This window comes from Coloeus monedula (assembly GCF_965178545.1).
Source record: "Coloeus monedula genome assembly, chromosome: 1".
NCBI lineage: Eukaryota > Metazoa > Chordata > Aves > Passeriformes > Corvidae > Coloeus > Coloeus monedula.
Window position 1 is genome coordinate 88,340,360 of NC_138781.1, and position 17,646 is coordinate 88,358,005.

The following is a 17,646-nucleotide window of genomic DNA, read 5'->3' on the forward strand; positions in this document are numbered from 1 at the left end:
AACCTTTTAACAGACACAGAGCCAAAACCTACACGTGGCCCATTGCAGAACTGAGATGGGGTGGCAGGTGTCCTGTCATATATTCTTTGCTGATGCAGGGCCTAAGCTGAAGTTAGTGGGATTTCATTAGTATTTGCCAGCTACAATAACAATACAATTTTCCTTTGGGAGAGATTCAAAACAGTTTTGAGGATTTTTTAAAGTTTTCATTTCTTTTATCTGTTTGTTTAGTGCTTGTGGATCTTAATCTACATTTAGGAACTATGTTTAATTGTTCTCAGTAGTTATTTTGAAGGAAAAAAATCTTTCCATCCTCACTTTTCCACCAGCTCTATTTCCTCTCAATGTTTCATCCCTGGGAAATGGATCAGCTTTGCCGAATGTCTTAAAGTCACCTAATTCGAGGATAAACCCTGATATCATCAGTGTGAGATGTGAGGGTGTGTGTTTCATGACAGGCAGTCATCCAACCTCACAGAAAGCAAGCTAAGACAATTCCACTAAAAAAAACCCATAACAAACTGTACTCCAGTTTACCTTCATTTAAAAATACCAAAGCAAGCAAACAAAAATGTGTCCTGTAGTTTAGCTCTTCCTTTAAGAAATCAGGAAATGGGACTTCTCCATTGGGAAGTGTTTTCCAACAGAATTCTGCTTGATGACAGCAAGATGCAGAAAGGAGTACAGCTGAGAAGTGCATGGCAGAAGTTGCAGAAATGCTGAGCATAAGACTTGTCATGACAAAGGCAGGTAAATTCAGGAGTACAAAACTAGAAGAAACTTTCTCCTTTGCACCTTCTCCCCTTGGCACTCCCAGGCCTGCTGAAGCCCCAGCATGAGCGAGAAGGCAGGTGCAGCTGGAACAAAGGGCCCTTCCTGAGTGTGACCCTTTTCTGGTGGGTATTTTCTTGGGGTGTTTTTTTTTGGTTGGTTAAGGTTCACTGTCCTCTGAAAAAAATGTGCAGTAATCAACTGATTAATAGTAGCTGGGTGACCCTAGAAGGCAGTAATAGATGCATTCATATCTATTTTTTCCTGCTTTGTGTTCAGTCATACTTGCTGGAGAAGTAAGGCGGTTGTACCTTGCCACCTGCCATAAATACACCATGCTTCCAGTGACTGAGCAGGCTACCATCATAGGGCTTTCCCTCTTGCAAAAGAAGCTGCTTTTCCCACTGACTACTTTATTAAAAATGGACCTAGTGAAAGCTCTTCAGTCCCATAGGAACCGATGCAAATTTTTGAGTGGAAAGTGGCTGTCTGCATTTTGCATGGCTGTAGTAATTTTTGAGAACTATATATAGACGTTAAACAAATTGCTTGTCTGGAATGAAAGTTTAAGTGCAGAATAAAGCAAGACAGAGTATTACTGGATATTAAGCAGTATTATGGTACATGTGCAACAGCCAGAATGCTCTGTGAGAGTACCCAACATTTTTTGCAAACTACATAGACCATAATCTGTTCAACATCCTATCTGTCTGTGGTCCTGCAGTCTACACGCTCTCTTTTTGCAATTCTAGCATGGGCCTGGTGAGGAAAGACAGGATTTGTAAGTTGGAAGGTGGGGAGAAGCAATATATTGGATCTGAGATGTACTGTTGACATTCAGAAGCAACTGATTAGACCATAAAATTTATGAAATTAATAAATACAATAATAGCTGTTACACTTTCCCACTGTGAATTTTTGAAGAGCAGGATGAAGATCTTGTTTTGGGAAAAGAATAATCATGGAAGTTGGGCTAAAAAAGTTAGGGTAAAGTTGAACACTCCCAGGAACTTGAGCTACATCCTCCTCTGCTTCCATCCCTCAAGAAAATGCTTGTTTCATTTCAGGAAGCAGGCTTGATGGTGCAAGCATCTCAGTTATAAGGAACAGCAAAGAACAGCTTCTCTGCTTGGTAGGATATGGAGCCAGCTGCAGCAGGTGGAGATGTGACCTAACATTCCATGGCTGAACAAAGAACTTGTAGGCTCTTTATCCCTTTCCCACCTGAGGCTACCTCAGCTGCCCATGCCGTGTTTCAAGGTGGTGACCAAGTTGTGAAGGGACTACCTGCTCCAGCAGCACATCTGTTATCCCAGGGGCCACCAGCTGTCTGTAGCCAGAGCTTGAGCCCTGGGACTGCAGGGCCCCTTCTGATTGAGAACCTGAGTTTTGTTTCTACCCCACTGACTCTCCACATCTTCTCCCTGGTGCTTGTGGTCACTGGTATCTGGCTCCTCGGAAGATGGTGTGTCGCAAGCAGAGGGCAGGAGCTTCCTGGTATCGCTTACCATGCTGTGGAGCCAGCCATCTGTCAGCAAAACAGGAAGGCACGGGTTCCTTCTCCCTCCTGGGCTTGTTTCGCTATTTTCGGGAGCTGTACTTCTCCCGCCTGCAGCGCCAGGCTGGTGTGGTCTGAGGGAAGGGCTCCCAGGCGAGCGAGGGGCCAAAGCCTGGAGCTGCTGCTCTGCCCATCTGCTGTGGCTGGAGGTGTATTCATTATTAATGGAGGTAGTGGCTGTTGCTGCTCAGATATGCAGCCCTGCCTGGGTAAATGAGACATTCTTCAGCAAATTGCTTCGTTTTTTGATTGCTGATTGTACGTGTGTCACCAAGCTGACTCAAGGTTCATCGATGCATGCTCAGTAAATTAGAAAGAACATAACTATGGATCAACCAAGAGAATGAATTCTGTGCCTACAATGACCCAGGGCCATTTAATTTTCTGCTTAATTTTGTTGCAGTCAGTTTGCATTTTGGGTTATTATGCAGTAGGAAATTAACAATAAATAACAAATTTGGTCCTCCTGTGCTTGTAATGATATTTTTATAAATCTCTGTAATGCTGTTTTTCAAAGGATCAAGGTCTGTGCCAGTCTGATACTCCAGCAAGTATGCAGGGAGGAAATAAAGAGAAAAATACATTATTCTTCCCAGATAATCTTATAGTTAAATAGCAAAGGGTTTTTTTCCTTTCCCCTTCTTTCTCCTTCTGTGTCTGTGTGAGGTGGTTTTTTTTTTCCTTTTTCTGTGTGTGTATGTGTGTGTTATTTTACATTAACATAAGGCTTTTCCTCTCTTCTCAGATAACTTGAGGAAAATGGAAACAGATGAGGCTCAAGATATGTCCCAGGTTTCAGGTGAGGTCCTTAACAAATACTTCTACAAAGAAAATACTAAATTCCTGCTCATCTTTCTAGCACAGTACAATGTTTTTCTTGTTGTCAATAAAATTGCTTTGGGTCTTTTTTAAAACCAAAGTGGGAATTGAGATATAATTAATGATATCACTTGATACCAAGCCCAATGGTGCATGGATTTTTTAAAAGGGACTGTGCAAATAAAGAAGTCAAGGGAATATAGAAGCATAGATGTAATTTTGCATTAAATCTGTGGTAACGTATCCCTAAAGCATGGTCAAGTGCATGTTTATGCCACTTCTTTTGGGAGCAAAATTCTGATTGTTACAAAATAAATATAGAACAAACAAAGTTCACCAGGTGGGAGGGGGAAAATACCAATGAAAAACAAACAAACTGTGTTTACCATATAGGGTTATTTGACTTTTTCCCAAAGCATTCCGTTTTACTTACACGTTTAAAAACAAAAAGAAAAAAAAAAGGAGTAAAAAAAGAAAGAAGAAAAAAGAAAATAAGAACTGACTGGCATGAGACTTTGTGCTTGTAATTGTTTTTGTCCAAGATGATGTTTTGAAATATGTTTAAATAGCAGAAAATTTAGGTTTCTAAAATTTGCCCTGTAGTCGCATTAGTAGGATTTTGCAGTCTTACCCCATATTGATATTCCTTTAGGCTATTCTTAACTTCCTTGGAAATTGGTTCCTTACAAAATTGGCTTAGAGAGAGATAATAGATATTCATATAGTTGTGCCTCTGCAGTTGAAAAAGGCCAAGTTACTGTCTTTCCCAGTTTCCCTAATATGTTGGCAGCTGCAACGGTTAATGGCTTTCAGTTTTCACTTTTAGTGTTCAGCCTGGAACACAACAGCCCCATCACCGAGCTCGCTCACAGCAGACACCTGGGTGTGCGGCTCTCGCTTCAAAAGCAGCTCTTGGGCACTGCTGCCTCAGGGCCTGGGGGGTCCAGCTATAGGAGGTAGCTGGTAAAGGTCTGGGCACAGTGTGGGTGATTAGGTCACTGGGTTTTTCTGAAATACACAAACACAATTTTCATTCCCTCTCTCTTTTGTTATTTTTCTGCCTCCTTTCTACAAAATTTGAGAAGTTTTATCAAAAATTGGAACCCAGAACTTTCAATGTCATCTGAGAAATGAAAATCAAACACATTTTCTGTCTGAAAGAGCAACAGTATAATAATCTTTCATGCCAACAGAAGATTACCAGTTAGGTTTAATATAGGGAAGTCATTCCTAGTTAGCCCTGTAGAGACATGTTGCACTTTCTCCTCAGGTAACAAATTTGGAATTGTAACTGGATATACTTACACGTCACTGTTTTGTTGCATTTTGAACCAATTTGTAAATGAAATAAAATCCGTCCTTGTACATGCGGTTCCTGAAGCATGTGTGGCCTTAGCAGAAAAAGCAGTGGGGTTTTAGTCCTTTTTTCACTGTGGATCTACTTGGAGCAGTGAGAGGCACCATGACTTGAGTCCAGCTCCTCTGCCTGCTGCAGAAACCCTTCCCTGCTTGTGTGAGCTCCATCAGGCAGGAACGCTGACCACCTCTTCCTCTGCAGCAGCACAGGCTACCCTGGATACCCACACCTAACTGCTGTGGAGTTCTTTACAACGGTGTGATTTTGAGCTTCACACCTGCTACTTCTTACTAGAGCATTGCTTGCTTTTCTTTTGACATGAAGAGTAGCAGCAGGGGAGATGCTGCCTTGAGTCAAGGATTGAATTGGCAGATCAAATATATTGCATTCCTTGTGGTCTGCCTCTCCCCTTCGAGGGAAAACTTACAAGAAACTTGGCCATTTTGAATGTTTATATATATGTAAATATATACATAATAGACATATCTCTATGTTTAAAATATGTAGCTCTCAAAGTTTTCTGTAGCTGAACCAGTGTAGTATTTTGTTGTGCCTTTTAGCTTTTCCAGAAGATCGTGCAAGAGTACTATTCTGTGATGAGAGAGGGTTTTCTTGAAAAAGAAAGTTACCTTTGATAAGAGGGAGACCTACACAAACAGATTAAAGAGAAAAAAAATCTGCTTTGAACTCTTCCTGCTGTTTCTGTCACCGAGCATCTGGTACTTTCTGTGAGCAAAGGCTGTGACTTGTATTGGGTTGTTAGCTGGATTTATGAACAACTGGCCAAAAAAAGAACTTCCTAATTTGCTTTCATTTATGATAAGAGTTGTGTGGGAATTCACCTTCTGGAAATGAACGCTTGTCAGATTAGGTTCCACAGATACTGGTTCTTTGTAAACTCTTACTAGACCTCAAAAGTAGAGGATCTGAAGGTACAGGGATGTTACCTGCTTCTTTCTCATAGGTTGGTGAATGCAAAAAGGAATTTTTCCCCTTGTCTTCTCCTGGGGTTCTATGTGCTTCTGGGATGCTTCCTTGCATGATGAGGGAGCTCTGCTGTACTTTGGGAACCAGTTAAACAACTGCACAGTTTCAGGAGTGTGAGATTGTCCTGTCTTATTCATTTCTCCTGTTTTATGAGGAATGCTCATCAGGTGTAGCTTGCTCTCTGGGCCTATGGAATTAGGGGACTTGGTTCACTAGCACACTTGGCTGTGTTTTTAAAAATTATAAATTAAAAAAATAAATTCGGTTTGGTGGGTTTCTTTTGGGGCTTTTTGGCTTTTTTTTAAACACAGAAATAAAGAAGGTCTCTAGAAACAGTCACCCCAGCTCAAACATGGTGTTTTGCAGCCACGTGCTTTATGCAGCTGCAGCTGACTCAGGTGTGGCAGCAACCAGCCGGGCCAGGAGAGTATAAAACTAATGTGAGTGAGCCAAACCCTGTATGCACACAGGCATTCCCACCTCGGGGAATCCAGGCATGGCTGACTCCTAGAGGAACTGAAATACTGTGTGACTAGCACAGAATTCACACTTTTTATTTTTCTCCTGAAAGTGATATTTCATGAGACAAGCAGTTGCAGTTCTGAAATGAGGAGAGAGCTGACATACATTTAACCAAATGGTATCCGGCACCCATAAAAGAGAGTCAGAAAACACAGATAATATCTCACTTAACAAGCAGTATTTTTCCTGCCTTTTTTTCTCTTTTTTTTTTTTTTTCTCAGTTCTAGGGCCTAACAGTTAAGGAAGGTGAAAAAACGGTACAAATGTTTCCACATCTAACATTAAGAGATCTCCTAGAACAAACCAGGCTGTGCTGCACTCTGTGCTGCACTCTGCAAAAGCAGGAAGAAGAAACCCTCAGTATTAAATACAGACATACCCAGCATTAGTTTGTGAAAGGATAGGGAATGAGATTTCTATAAGACGTCCTGCCCTGGCTTTCTTTTCAACAGTTGAAGCACCAGCAGCACCATTCTGGCATGAACTGAATCACTCTCAGAGCTGGATGTACATGTTAAAGCAACACCAGGCTAAGGACTTTGACAGAAATAAAGGGTACTAAAACTTTATTGAACTGGCAAGTTTTTTCCCCTTCCTCTCTTTCCTTATGGCTTCAACTATATTTCTTGGGCAGAGATGAGGAAACTCAAATAGAGAGAAGTTGAGTGCCTTGCCAGGCATCGTTGATAGGTTAGGCTGTTCTCTGACTATTTTTATACAGAAATGGCAGTGTTGGAAATCTGAGACCATCTTTCAGAGATGCAGGTTGAAATGAAGGAATGTTTGATACAACAGTTGTTGTTGCAAGCCTGCAGTTGTAGTTCTTTCTATTTATGACTTAACCAAGAGTATGTTGGGATGGGATTTAGTTCCTTTTCCTTTGACCAGTTGTTGTTCTGGGCATGTCTGTTTGAAATTAAAATGGAAAGCATTCCCCCATTTCCCCACCTGCCTTCCATTTCTAAATTAATTGGAAAAATAATGTGAGATTGTGTACCTGTAAGATTGCCATGCAGTAATGAACTTACCATGGTGTAATGATTTAGATGTAGTTAAGGCATGAAATACAAATACGATGCCCTAGAATCCAGGAGACACAGCTCAATAAATGGATCTATTTTAAATCCACTATTTTTGCCCTTTTTGCATGTACGGATTTCTCAATCATGTGTAACAAGAAGAAATCAAACTGTATTAAATGGGTCATTAAAGCCAAGTTTACTAAGTTTTCTAAACTGCAGTCTCCTGCAAAGAGGGAAGCAGACCTGATCTCCAGCTTCTGCCCCACCAAGTTTGTGAGGCGAGTCTGATTCATACCACCTGGACAAACTGCTATTAATTTAACAAGCAGAAGACTGATACGCATTTAATGAACCAAAGAGTTCACCACTGCAAACGTACTCTTCTGCTAACAGGTTTTTATTCCAAAAAGACTTCTCTGACTTATCTTCAAAGTATTCCACTTAGACTACATATTGTAGGATGCCTAATTACACACTTAGAAAGATATTATTTTGTTTGCTGTTATCCCATAGTTCTGAGGAGTTTATATTGGTTTGTAACCAAAAATAGTCTTCAGGTTTTTAGGATAAGTGTTCTTCTCAGCCTAGACTCAGTCAAAGCATCAACCTCCATTGTTTTAACTGGGAGCACAGTTAAAAGAGATCCTTGGATGCAGGTAGCTTTGGATTACTGTTACTTTTTAACAAATTTCCTTAACTTACATGCAGTACGAAGAGAGCTGCCACGCTGTTAATTGTCCTGCAATAAAACCCCTGGGAATTTTTGGTTTTGTTTAGTGTGGGGCAAAATATGTTGAACAAACTGAAGTGTTTCAGTTGTCTCTCTTCACCTGTGCATTTGTCAGGGTGGAACTGCAGCTTGTCAGGGTGGAACTTGGAATGGAAAATTTGCTGTCAGTTGTATAAGTTCCCTACATCTCAGAAATCTGAAGAAATAACTAAATAAGGAGCTAAACAATGAATGGCAAAGAAATGTTTTAATGAACTTACTTCCTGCTTTTATTTTCCTTTGCTGTAAAATTCATATTCCTTCTTGTCTGTTTATGCAATCCACCTTTGCTCTTGCACTTACATCCAGTAGTTGTGATTTTGCCCATTTAAGAACACTCCACAGAAGGTGGATATAAGGGGACCTTATTAAATCATCTAGTTAGTCCCTCTGCCAGTGCAGGACTGTTTCTTCATTACCCTGGAGTCTTCTGGCTGCAGTTTGGGATGGTTCACCTGATGCTGCTCTCAAAACTCCTGCTCAGTGATTATTCCACAGTTTCATAGATATGTCATTAAGAAATGCAGTCACATACTTATTTCATTCATTTAAACATAGATTTGTGCAAATGACTCAAACCAGCTAATTTGGAAGGCGACTTAAACCTACCTGTCATTTCTCCCCGTCATGATCAGTAAAGATGGAAAGCACAATGCTTTGATCAATCTAGGAGGTAGAGAGGAAACCATTCACTTCATTCAGATCAAGTCCATAACTGGCACCACTAAACTGCTGTTACTTAATTAAGCTATATTTCGTTTAATTTTTCAATTTCTGTTAAGTGTTTTAAAGTTTAATGGATTTAATGGATAAAGTTTGTGTTTTAATGAGGAATTATTATTAGGAAAAAAAACACTAATTTGCTAGGGCTTTGAGCCATGGAATTACTGCCCTTACTGTTTTGCCAGTTGCTGCAGGATGTCTAACAGATTTAATCAATGTAATTTGGTAACATCTCCATTTGGGAGACAAGTGTCTTATGTGAACATTACTGAGTTCAAGTCCTGCTCTGGGCCTGTTCTATTCTTTGCTATTAATGCAAAGACCAGTCTTCTAGTAATAGTCAGTGAAAGTAATCACTTAGATAATTCCTTCAAGTAGTTGTTTCCAAGGCATGCTTTTGTTAGAGATGCATGAAGTCATTTTAAAAGAAGTTCTGCAAGACAGTGATAGTACTGTGGGCTGGAGATGTATGCTGTGACTGAGCGCTGAATCAAGAAATCTCACCATTTCTGGAAACACAATACTTAGCAAGAGAGTTCCTTTTCTTATTGTATTGTGTTCAGCTCTAAAACAATTCCACAATACCTACAATGTGTTAAAGCACCAATTTGTTTTCCTCTGAAAAACCTTGTATACACAAGATATTGGGGTTTGTTTCCTATTTACAAATAAAAGACAATAAAATCCTTGAAGTCGTGTTTGCTGAACTCTGCTAATTGTGCATATTTAAGAAGTCCTGGGACCACCAGGCACTTCTACTTGTGTCTACTTGTAGGCACAAGGACCAGCCAGAAATTGATCTGTGGGTATTAGTGAAACTTGCTGGCATTGTAGCTGAATTTTTAGTTGAAGATAAAATTTTGTTTTTGAGGTAGTTCTTTTGGAGCCCCAGAACACTTCTGAGTTAGACTTCACTCTGTCTTTGAAACAAATCTTGATGTGTTCTCAAGGAAAACTTGTGGAAGAAAGAAGCATTTTTACAAAGGATGTCCATTTGATAACCTTTGTAACCTGTCAGTCTGTGTTAGCTAAATTAGATCTTATGAGCATGACAGCTAGAAAACATGCATGTCTCACAAATACCCAAAATGGCAAGGCTAATAACTGTGTATCCAGACTTCAGTAAATTTGGCAGAGACATTGGCATGCATTCTTTTCAAAAATATAATTCCCCTGTATTCATAAGATGTTTTCCCTGCAGGAGAGTAGGGTTTGGTCCTAAGGATATCACGTTTTAGTAGCGATAAGGGGCTTTTTAAGTTTTATTTGATTTGTGGTTCCTCTAATTTTATTATTTGAAAATGAGGCTACTCTGACAACTAACTGATGCTACTTTCCTCACTATTAGGAAAGGAAAGTCCTCCAACTAGTGATGTCCCTGATGATCCAGACGAACCTATGCCTATACCAGAGGACCTTTCAACTAGTACTGGAGGTCAACAGAGTTCTAAGAATGACAGAATCTTGGGTAAGATGACAAATCCACTCTGATAAGAAATACTAGTAGATGATATAGCAATAATGTTAAATTACTTCTTCATAAGCTGGTAAACAAGCAGGTCCTGTGTCTTTTCATCTTCTTCAGGTGTATAGTGTTTTTTGTGCAACCTGTTCTTTGGGAAAGGCATCTTCATCCACAGAGAAGTTGTAAAGATCCTACTATTTGTCTTCTGTCTAAAACATGACTGTTGCATGAAATTCTCCCCAGGAAATATAGGTTTCATTCTATGTAGGAAATAGAATTAAATATGTGGTTCCAGGTCAAAATTATATGAAGTCAGATTTGATAAAAATTCAGTAAATGCGCAGGTATTTTTATTATTATTATTAATTTGAATGCTATCTTTAATGTAATTGTGTTATCTGCACTTCAGATTTCTCCAGAAATGCGTATTAAAACATACATAGTATTCATATATTTCAGATTCCAATATCTGATCTCCATTTATCCTTGATTTTTTACCTGGGAGAACTTTAGAAAACACTGGTCTTTTAGATAAAAACCCGCAATTGATAAAGTCTGGTTAAAATTGTCATCCAGAGATGATTGTGCAAAATGCTGATTATTCTTAGGGATCCCAGTATCACACCAAGGAGCAGCAATGCTGCTGACTACTGCGTGCCCTGGCTCCCATGTAGTGCACTAAAAAGACTAAATATTGCTTGAGCACCATGCCTGTTTACCAGCAGGAAAAAAAAAAAAGGAAAAAAGGAAAAAAAAGCACACTGACTCCCAGAATGCTGTGATCAATGCCCTATATGATAAAATTATTTCTGTAAAGTCATGAGTATCAAAGTACAAGTATCTACCCACAATTAAAAGTATTACTCATGATTCTTACATTCTTACGTTATTGTAACAGTGAGGGTCAGGGTGGATGATTTACAGAAAGACTGCAAGTGCCTTTACATATTTATTGTCTAAGGAAATCCAGTAAAGGATACTAGGTGGAAAGGGAGGCACAGAAGGCAAAATAATCAATTCACCATAATATAGCAGGATGGTGTCAGCCTTAGGAATAGAACCCACTCCCAACTCCAGCACTAGCTAGTAGTAGGCGCATCATCTTATGCATTTTCATTTTATTTACCATTTGATCCCCTCTTATCAAAAATGTGAGCAAAAATTCCAGCTCTTACATGCATATTGACATACCTTATAAACAAATTAATTTTAAAAAATGCTTTTTAACAATCTGATTGCTTACTAAATGTTTCAGTCCAAAGATAATTGGACAAAATCTTTCATTAACTGCTTGTCTATCAACTCCATAAAAAGAGTTATGTCTCCTTTCTCCCAGAGTAACTAACCCTACAAAATATTTAAGCCTTGATTCAGAAATTAAATTTTTTAAGTTCTTTGTTCAAACCCAAACAAACAGGATTTTTCATAGTGTTGAATTTTCTTTAATATACTCACAAATATTATGCAGACCCAGCAAAGTTGAACTTTATATTTGCTGATGATGTAATGATTCTGCCAACAGTTTGGTCACATATATCAATATATACACATATTCTAAATATGATTTGTTCCATCTGTTATTCTCATTACTCAGCAATAAATTAGATTTTCCATGTCCTGACTTTAACAATTTTTCTTCAGCCACTTTCTCTACCCCTAGCTCTTTTGTTTGCACGGGTTACATCTTGTAGTGAGACATTTACCATAGTCAACCAAAACAAAGACAATTCACAATAATCTGCTTTATGGATGATCTGTAGGTATCAACACCAATGCTTCCAATATTTTTCTTTTCTGTAAAGCTGCATACACTTTTACCTCTTTTATTGCTCCTTTTTTCTAACTCTAAGCTAAGTCTCTGAAAACAGTATATTAAAAAAATTAGTTCTCCTTTTTTACAAAGAGGATCTGAACACATGCCCCAGGCATATCAGGAGCCATATGATTGCTGTGCACATTCTAGATCTTTATCAAAAGAAAGTCTCTTATGAATAACATAATGCCTTAGGAGTGGTGTTTGGCCTGTATGATCCTATAGATGTATTAGGGATGAAAGGGGGCTGTCTTCCTATGTAGGCAGAGGCACTGCAGTGTAGACAGACTTGGTGTTTAGTACAACACCATCATCTCCAAGTCTCAAGATCTGTTCCTCGCCTCTATTTATCATCGAACTTAGGTTGACAAGGAGGATCTGAAAAAGTAGTTTGTAGAATGAAAGATAGACAGGAGAGCACTGTAAAAACCCACTGATATTATCTGTGTGCATCTGCAGGTGGGAGCTAGACTGTGGCCTGTGGTAACCGACAGGCCCTGCACGAGCAGATATGACCAGCCAACAATTTCTCTCTGTATGACTTTCCTAATGTCCCATCTGTTTCCTTCATCAGAAGGGAATTCCCTAGCATTTGGATTTATTTCAACATAGGATTTACAGTACATTCCACTTAATCAGTAACACCCTGAGAGATAAGCTGTCCATACAGTGTACACCAAGGAATTTGAGTCAGACATTTTTTGAAGAGGGTCTCTACATTCTGGAGGACTTTCTTGTGCACGTGAGGCTATAGAGTTAACAACGGGAATTGCAGATTTGTTAAATGAAAAGCATAAATATTTACCTCATCCTACTGAAATTAGGTGAGAAATCTGTTATTAATTTTAATCAGCCTGTGAGACAGAAATGTTCAAGTGACAACTTGCTTACTCAGATTTGTAGTAACATTTCATGGAATAATCTTTAACTCTGGAGTCAAAAGTTAAATTACCTTTTTCATCAATGTAGCATTTTGAAGGGCAAAGATTACAGGAAATAAGCTATGTTTAGAAAGGAAAGGCTCTGCTCCTCCATGCGTTTTCAAAAATCTCTTTTTGTGCTTCTTTCAAACCTGTACTGAGACTTGAATGCGGGGTTATAGAGCTGATAGAACTATTTGAAATATTTCTCCTGCTCTGAGAAGGAAGGTGTTGAAGTTCTCTACTCACCAGATTTTATTGGGTGCCTTCAGTTTTTGAATTCTCACTTAAAATGACTAGAGAGGGTGCAAATTTCCTAAGGGAGGAACCCAGAGGATCATGAAATGTATGTTTTGACTTGTGTTCCAGGCAGGGGGGATGCCCAAAACATGGGTTTCTTCTTACCAATGCAAAAATGATCAATGGGTCTGAAAGGGTAATTTATGGAAGTAAAGTCATCAACAGTTTCTAGTAATAACCCCAAGCAGCACAGCAAAGCAGAAACGTATTGAAAGAGATGTTCTTCTCACCATCAAGGCTCTTCATTTCCTTGATGAGATTATTATGATTTTAATGTTGTGACCCCCAGAATGTGTTGAGCAGCTTCCTTCTGCATGCTTAATTTCTGCTGCTCTGTCCACTAGATCTTCTTCCTTCCTTGTCCTATTCTCCACCCCAAATTTACTTCTCGGGCTGATCTGGCACCTATAACATTTTATTATTTTCTTATTCTCTTCACCTGTGTGCTCTACAGATAGTTTCTCTAGAAAACAGAGGGAATATTTTCAGCAAAGTGTGAGATTTTCACAGCTCTTGAAGGCTCTAGAGACTCAGTTTTATCATCTCTCCTAAGTAGCCTTTTGAAATCTTGGTCTGAGTTATTTAGAAATACACATCCCACTGAAAGTCCATTCCATTAAGAATTAGTTCTTTGTAGCCTATTTTGGACAGCCCTATTTCCCATTGTACCCTATTTGAAATATCGTTTGATAATTCTCAGTCTCTGCAAGTTTCAGGTTAAACGTTGTGTGCACCTTTTGTGGACCATCAGTACTGAACATCCTGTGTGTGGTAAACAGTTGCAACTTAGGGCTGTTTGTGCTCTGAGACTGTATCCTAATTCAAGCCATGTGTGGGAAGTTAGTGACTCAGTGAGCTGTACATCAGACCCTACTTCACAGAGAAAGCCATTTTCTGCAGTAGTAGCATTTGTCTAGAAAGGTAGGCAGTGCCCTCCTTTATTCGTAACTGCCCGTTCCACAGCTGGCCATCACTGGGTAAAAAAAAGCCATCTCACAGTGTTAGTGGCCTCAGAAAGAGGCTGTGGGCTCACCATTTCTGCACAGACAGCTGTCTGGTGCTGCGTGAACTTCTAATACAGAAGTCAAGTGTTACCACTGTAGTCACAGATTACAGTCTGGACCTGAAAAAAATAATGCATAGAGATCTTCTTCTTTTTAAGAGGTGGGGAGAAGTCATCTCACAAAATTGGGTTGAAACTGTTGTGCAATTGACAGAGTATACCCAAAGTAACCAGTCAGGGTGATCTTAGATATCAGTAGAAGACAGACAAGATTCATTTGAAGCTATAAAGTCTGATTGTTTAAAATAAACAAGTATGGGAAGAGACATTAAAAGGAATATGGTTTTTTGACATTTTTCTCTCCCAGTGGGAAATACCAAGTGATGATGTCACCTCCCTCCCACAACTCAGTTATTGAAGGAGAAGCCTGTGTAGCTGCAGGCTTCAGAGCCTGGCATCACTGGGATTCCAGCATTGCCTTCACACCCTGGGGTCTGCCCTCCCAGCCATGGGCATTCAGAGGTCATAACCTGCATGAGGAGCTACTTACTGATGCACACAAGTGTCCCCTCTCTGAGCAGCTTTGAAACTTTATTTCCTTAAAAGGAGCTCAACCATTTGAGAGCACCGACACAAGCATTGCTGAGGGGCCACCAGGCAACCACAACCATTGCCATTACATAAATCTACTGCAACTCACATACAGCTGGGTGGAGACAGAGTAAAAGTGTGGAAAGGCAGACAGAGGGGAAAAGCGAGGAAAGAAAAAAGGGGAAGTGCCCCACCCCAGCTTGCAAAATCGGTCCTGTGGTTCAGACAGGTCCAGCTCACTGCTGCCCTGGTAGTTCTGCTGGGCAGGGAAAGGGGCTGAGGAATAAGACTGCTGGAGCTAAACATCTTTGCACACTCCTCCTTGTGGGAGTTCAGTGGCTGTAAGCTCAGTGTCTTGTGTATGAATTATAAAGTGTGGCATGTGTCCACCTGGACATTCAGAGAACCAGATTCTGAGACCTAAAGTAACCAGGAGGGCTGTGCAATATGTTTTGCTTGCTCAGGCTTCAGATGGCTATGTCTGTGGCTCAAAGGTGTGGAAGTGTGTAGAAGCTGATGAGCCTTTGTAAATAACTGGTAACAATTGCTGTCTCACCTGATGTAGCCCTCATGAGAGCAGAGAGAAAATTTGTTTCAAGATGGTTTGGGGAGCTTTGAAAATTGTCCTTAACCCTCCACAATGAAACAAGGCTTGAAAGTCCTGAGGAGGCTTCTGAAGGAATTGAAAAACTTGAAACTGAAATATTTTAGGAACTTTTAAAATAGGGAAGTTGGGAATCTCCCCTCTTGTTTGGTCTGAAGCCCCCATTTCTAACCCCAAAGTAACATGCCCCAGTATGGACTGGTATTGATTGCTCTGAGAGCCTGCCAGTACAACTTATAATTTTAAGAAGAAGGCAGGAGATTTTTGTCAGGATTATTTTCATTTTGTCTGCAAAACTCTTACGGGAATTTGTATGGAGGAGGATGGGGGTGGTTTAGCTGGAGAAGGCACATGACAAATTTCATGAATGCCCTTAAATATGCCATACAGGATATATGTTATATTCCAGCCTTCAAAGGTTTGTTTTGCATGAGCATGGTGTGAAACAGTGTGCTAGAGGGAAGACCCAGGTATTTGGGGCCGTTGGGAATTTCCTGTTGTGCCAAAGACAAGCTCTGATCTGTGTAATGACTTAGGACTTAGAAAAATGTGCACAAAGGCAAGTGGAAAACAACCCTATTACTGAAGGTGAATTCCTCTAGCAAATTTAAAAATGCTTGCTTCAAGTAATGGAGGGTGAACATTTTCAGAGCAAACTTGCAAGAAATTTGTGGAAGTAAGGGGGACCCAGCCTGGAAAACAGAGCTGCCGCTGCCCCAGCGTAGGCTGTGCTGCATTATTAGTGCATTTGTCTCAACCCATGCAAAGCCAGATCAGGCATGTAAAAATTTGCCCTCTGACACAACCATAGCACATGACAAAATCAAATCCTTGAGAACAGAACTGGTCCTAAAAAAGAATTGTACTTTTAAAATTATTTCTATTTAGTTTTGTGAGGATTTTTTTTACTCAGAAGTATGACAGAAGTATGATTTGTGTTGCCACTATGTGGCAACATGACGTTGCAGTAGGTGCTGAAGCTATGGGGTTTTTTCTCTTATTTCTCCAGAGCTGTGTAGCTTGTGGAGCTGCAGCCTATTTCATGAGCACCTGCTGGATACAGCTGTGTTTTCAGAAGAGAACATCAGCACAAAATTCAGGAAAAGACTGGGAACTGTGCAAGTTTTGTTTCTTCAGTGTTGGAGAGTGCCAAGCATTGCTTGAATTGGAGAGATGCAGTGTGTTTAGCTGTGTGGCTTTGGGTAAAGAGATTGAGTCTGCTGATCTAAACTGTAGTGAGAGGAAGTTCTTTATCTGAGCAGAAGAGATGTGCCTCAGAGATAAGCCCCATTCTAGCTCAGGAGTGAAATTTATCTAGCAGGATCTCAGCAGTGGCTGCAGCTCAACTGCAGAAACACTAGGCTCTGGCTGGAAGATGGGCATATTTTAAGCTGAGGAGGACCTCTGTAACTGCAGCTTGCTAAACCTCAGGTTATTTTAAGGGAATGAGTCTTCATCAAAAGGTTGGATTGGCCTCCCAACACCAGCCACTCCTTCATTCTGTGTTAATTCTTGCTTGTTCTTCGTTGTAGGCTTGCTTTTTACCTTGAGCAAGTCCACTTTCACCCCGAGTGCTCTTCAGGACTGCAGTCTTAGAGAAAACTGCTGGACTGAGGCACAGTGCAGGGACCACTTGTCTCTACAGAGGCGCTGTTTTGGAACCAGCTGCTCTTTTGGTTTTCTTCAACCACTCCTCACATTTCTGTAATTTCAACTCCTGCTATGGTGCCTCCTTGGGAGGAGAGGGCTTCTGGCTGCAGAGGACCTGCAGCAATGCTCTTCCCTCAGCTGTGAACTTTCCAGGCTCTGTCCCACAGAAAAATGTGCGAATGTAATGTCACTGTAGCTGAATCCCCCATGTTTGAGATTTGCAAGGAAGGATTTGCAGTGTGATCATGCCTCCACAGTTTTCCTCAGTGTAGATTAAACCCTTTATGATAAAAAGAGGTGATGGAAGAGGTCCTTTTTGGAGCTGTAGTCTTAAAGCCAGGAGCAAACGCCACTCATTGCAGCAGAACAGAGGTTTGTCCCCGAACCTTATCCTTTGAGCTCACTATGTGAGGTTTCTTGAAGCCTCAGATGGTCTCTTAGGAAAAAGCTCTGCCTGAAGGGCAATAGGTAGATACGACATAGCCACCAGTGCAGGCTCACCCTCAGCATGTTATTTATGGTGAATATATGTGAACACAACAAGCTGTTAACTCGTGAAGGTGGATCAGCTAGTATCCCAGGATTCTGGCTTCCAGAGACAGCTTATGTCATGGCTCATCCAGCTGCCTCCCTGAACAAGCAAGTAAGCAGAGCAGCAGCCCAAAAGCAGGCTAGACCTCAGCCTGCAATGTGAGATGTCCTGCTGCTCCCTGCCTCCCTAGCTTCCTCCCTCACCCTTAAGTGGATTCCGTGTTATAAAGGTGCACATGCA

At 40.4% G+C, this 17,646-nt stretch overlaps 1 protein-coding gene across 1 annotated transcript in view; it reads left to right on the forward strand.

The window, feature by feature from the left end:
- Nucleotides 1–2,522: 2,522 nt before the first annotated feature.
- The window catches only part of IKZF1 (IKAROS family zinc finger 1), a gene marked incomplete at its 5' end in the record, with an annotated part of 54,330 nt that continues 39,206 nt past the window's right edge, over nucleotides 2,523–17,646 (forward strand). The window contains 3 exons of the mRNA XM_082281373.1: nucleotides 2,523–2,538; nucleotides 3,075–3,128; nucleotides 9,877–9,996. Of these exons, the coding sequence (XP_082137499.1) occupies nucleotides 2,523–2,538; nucleotides 3,075–3,128; nucleotides 9,877–9,996 (190 nt within the window). The remainder of the gene's footprint in view (nucleotides 2,539–3,074; nucleotides 3,129–9,876; nucleotides 9,997–17,646) is intronic.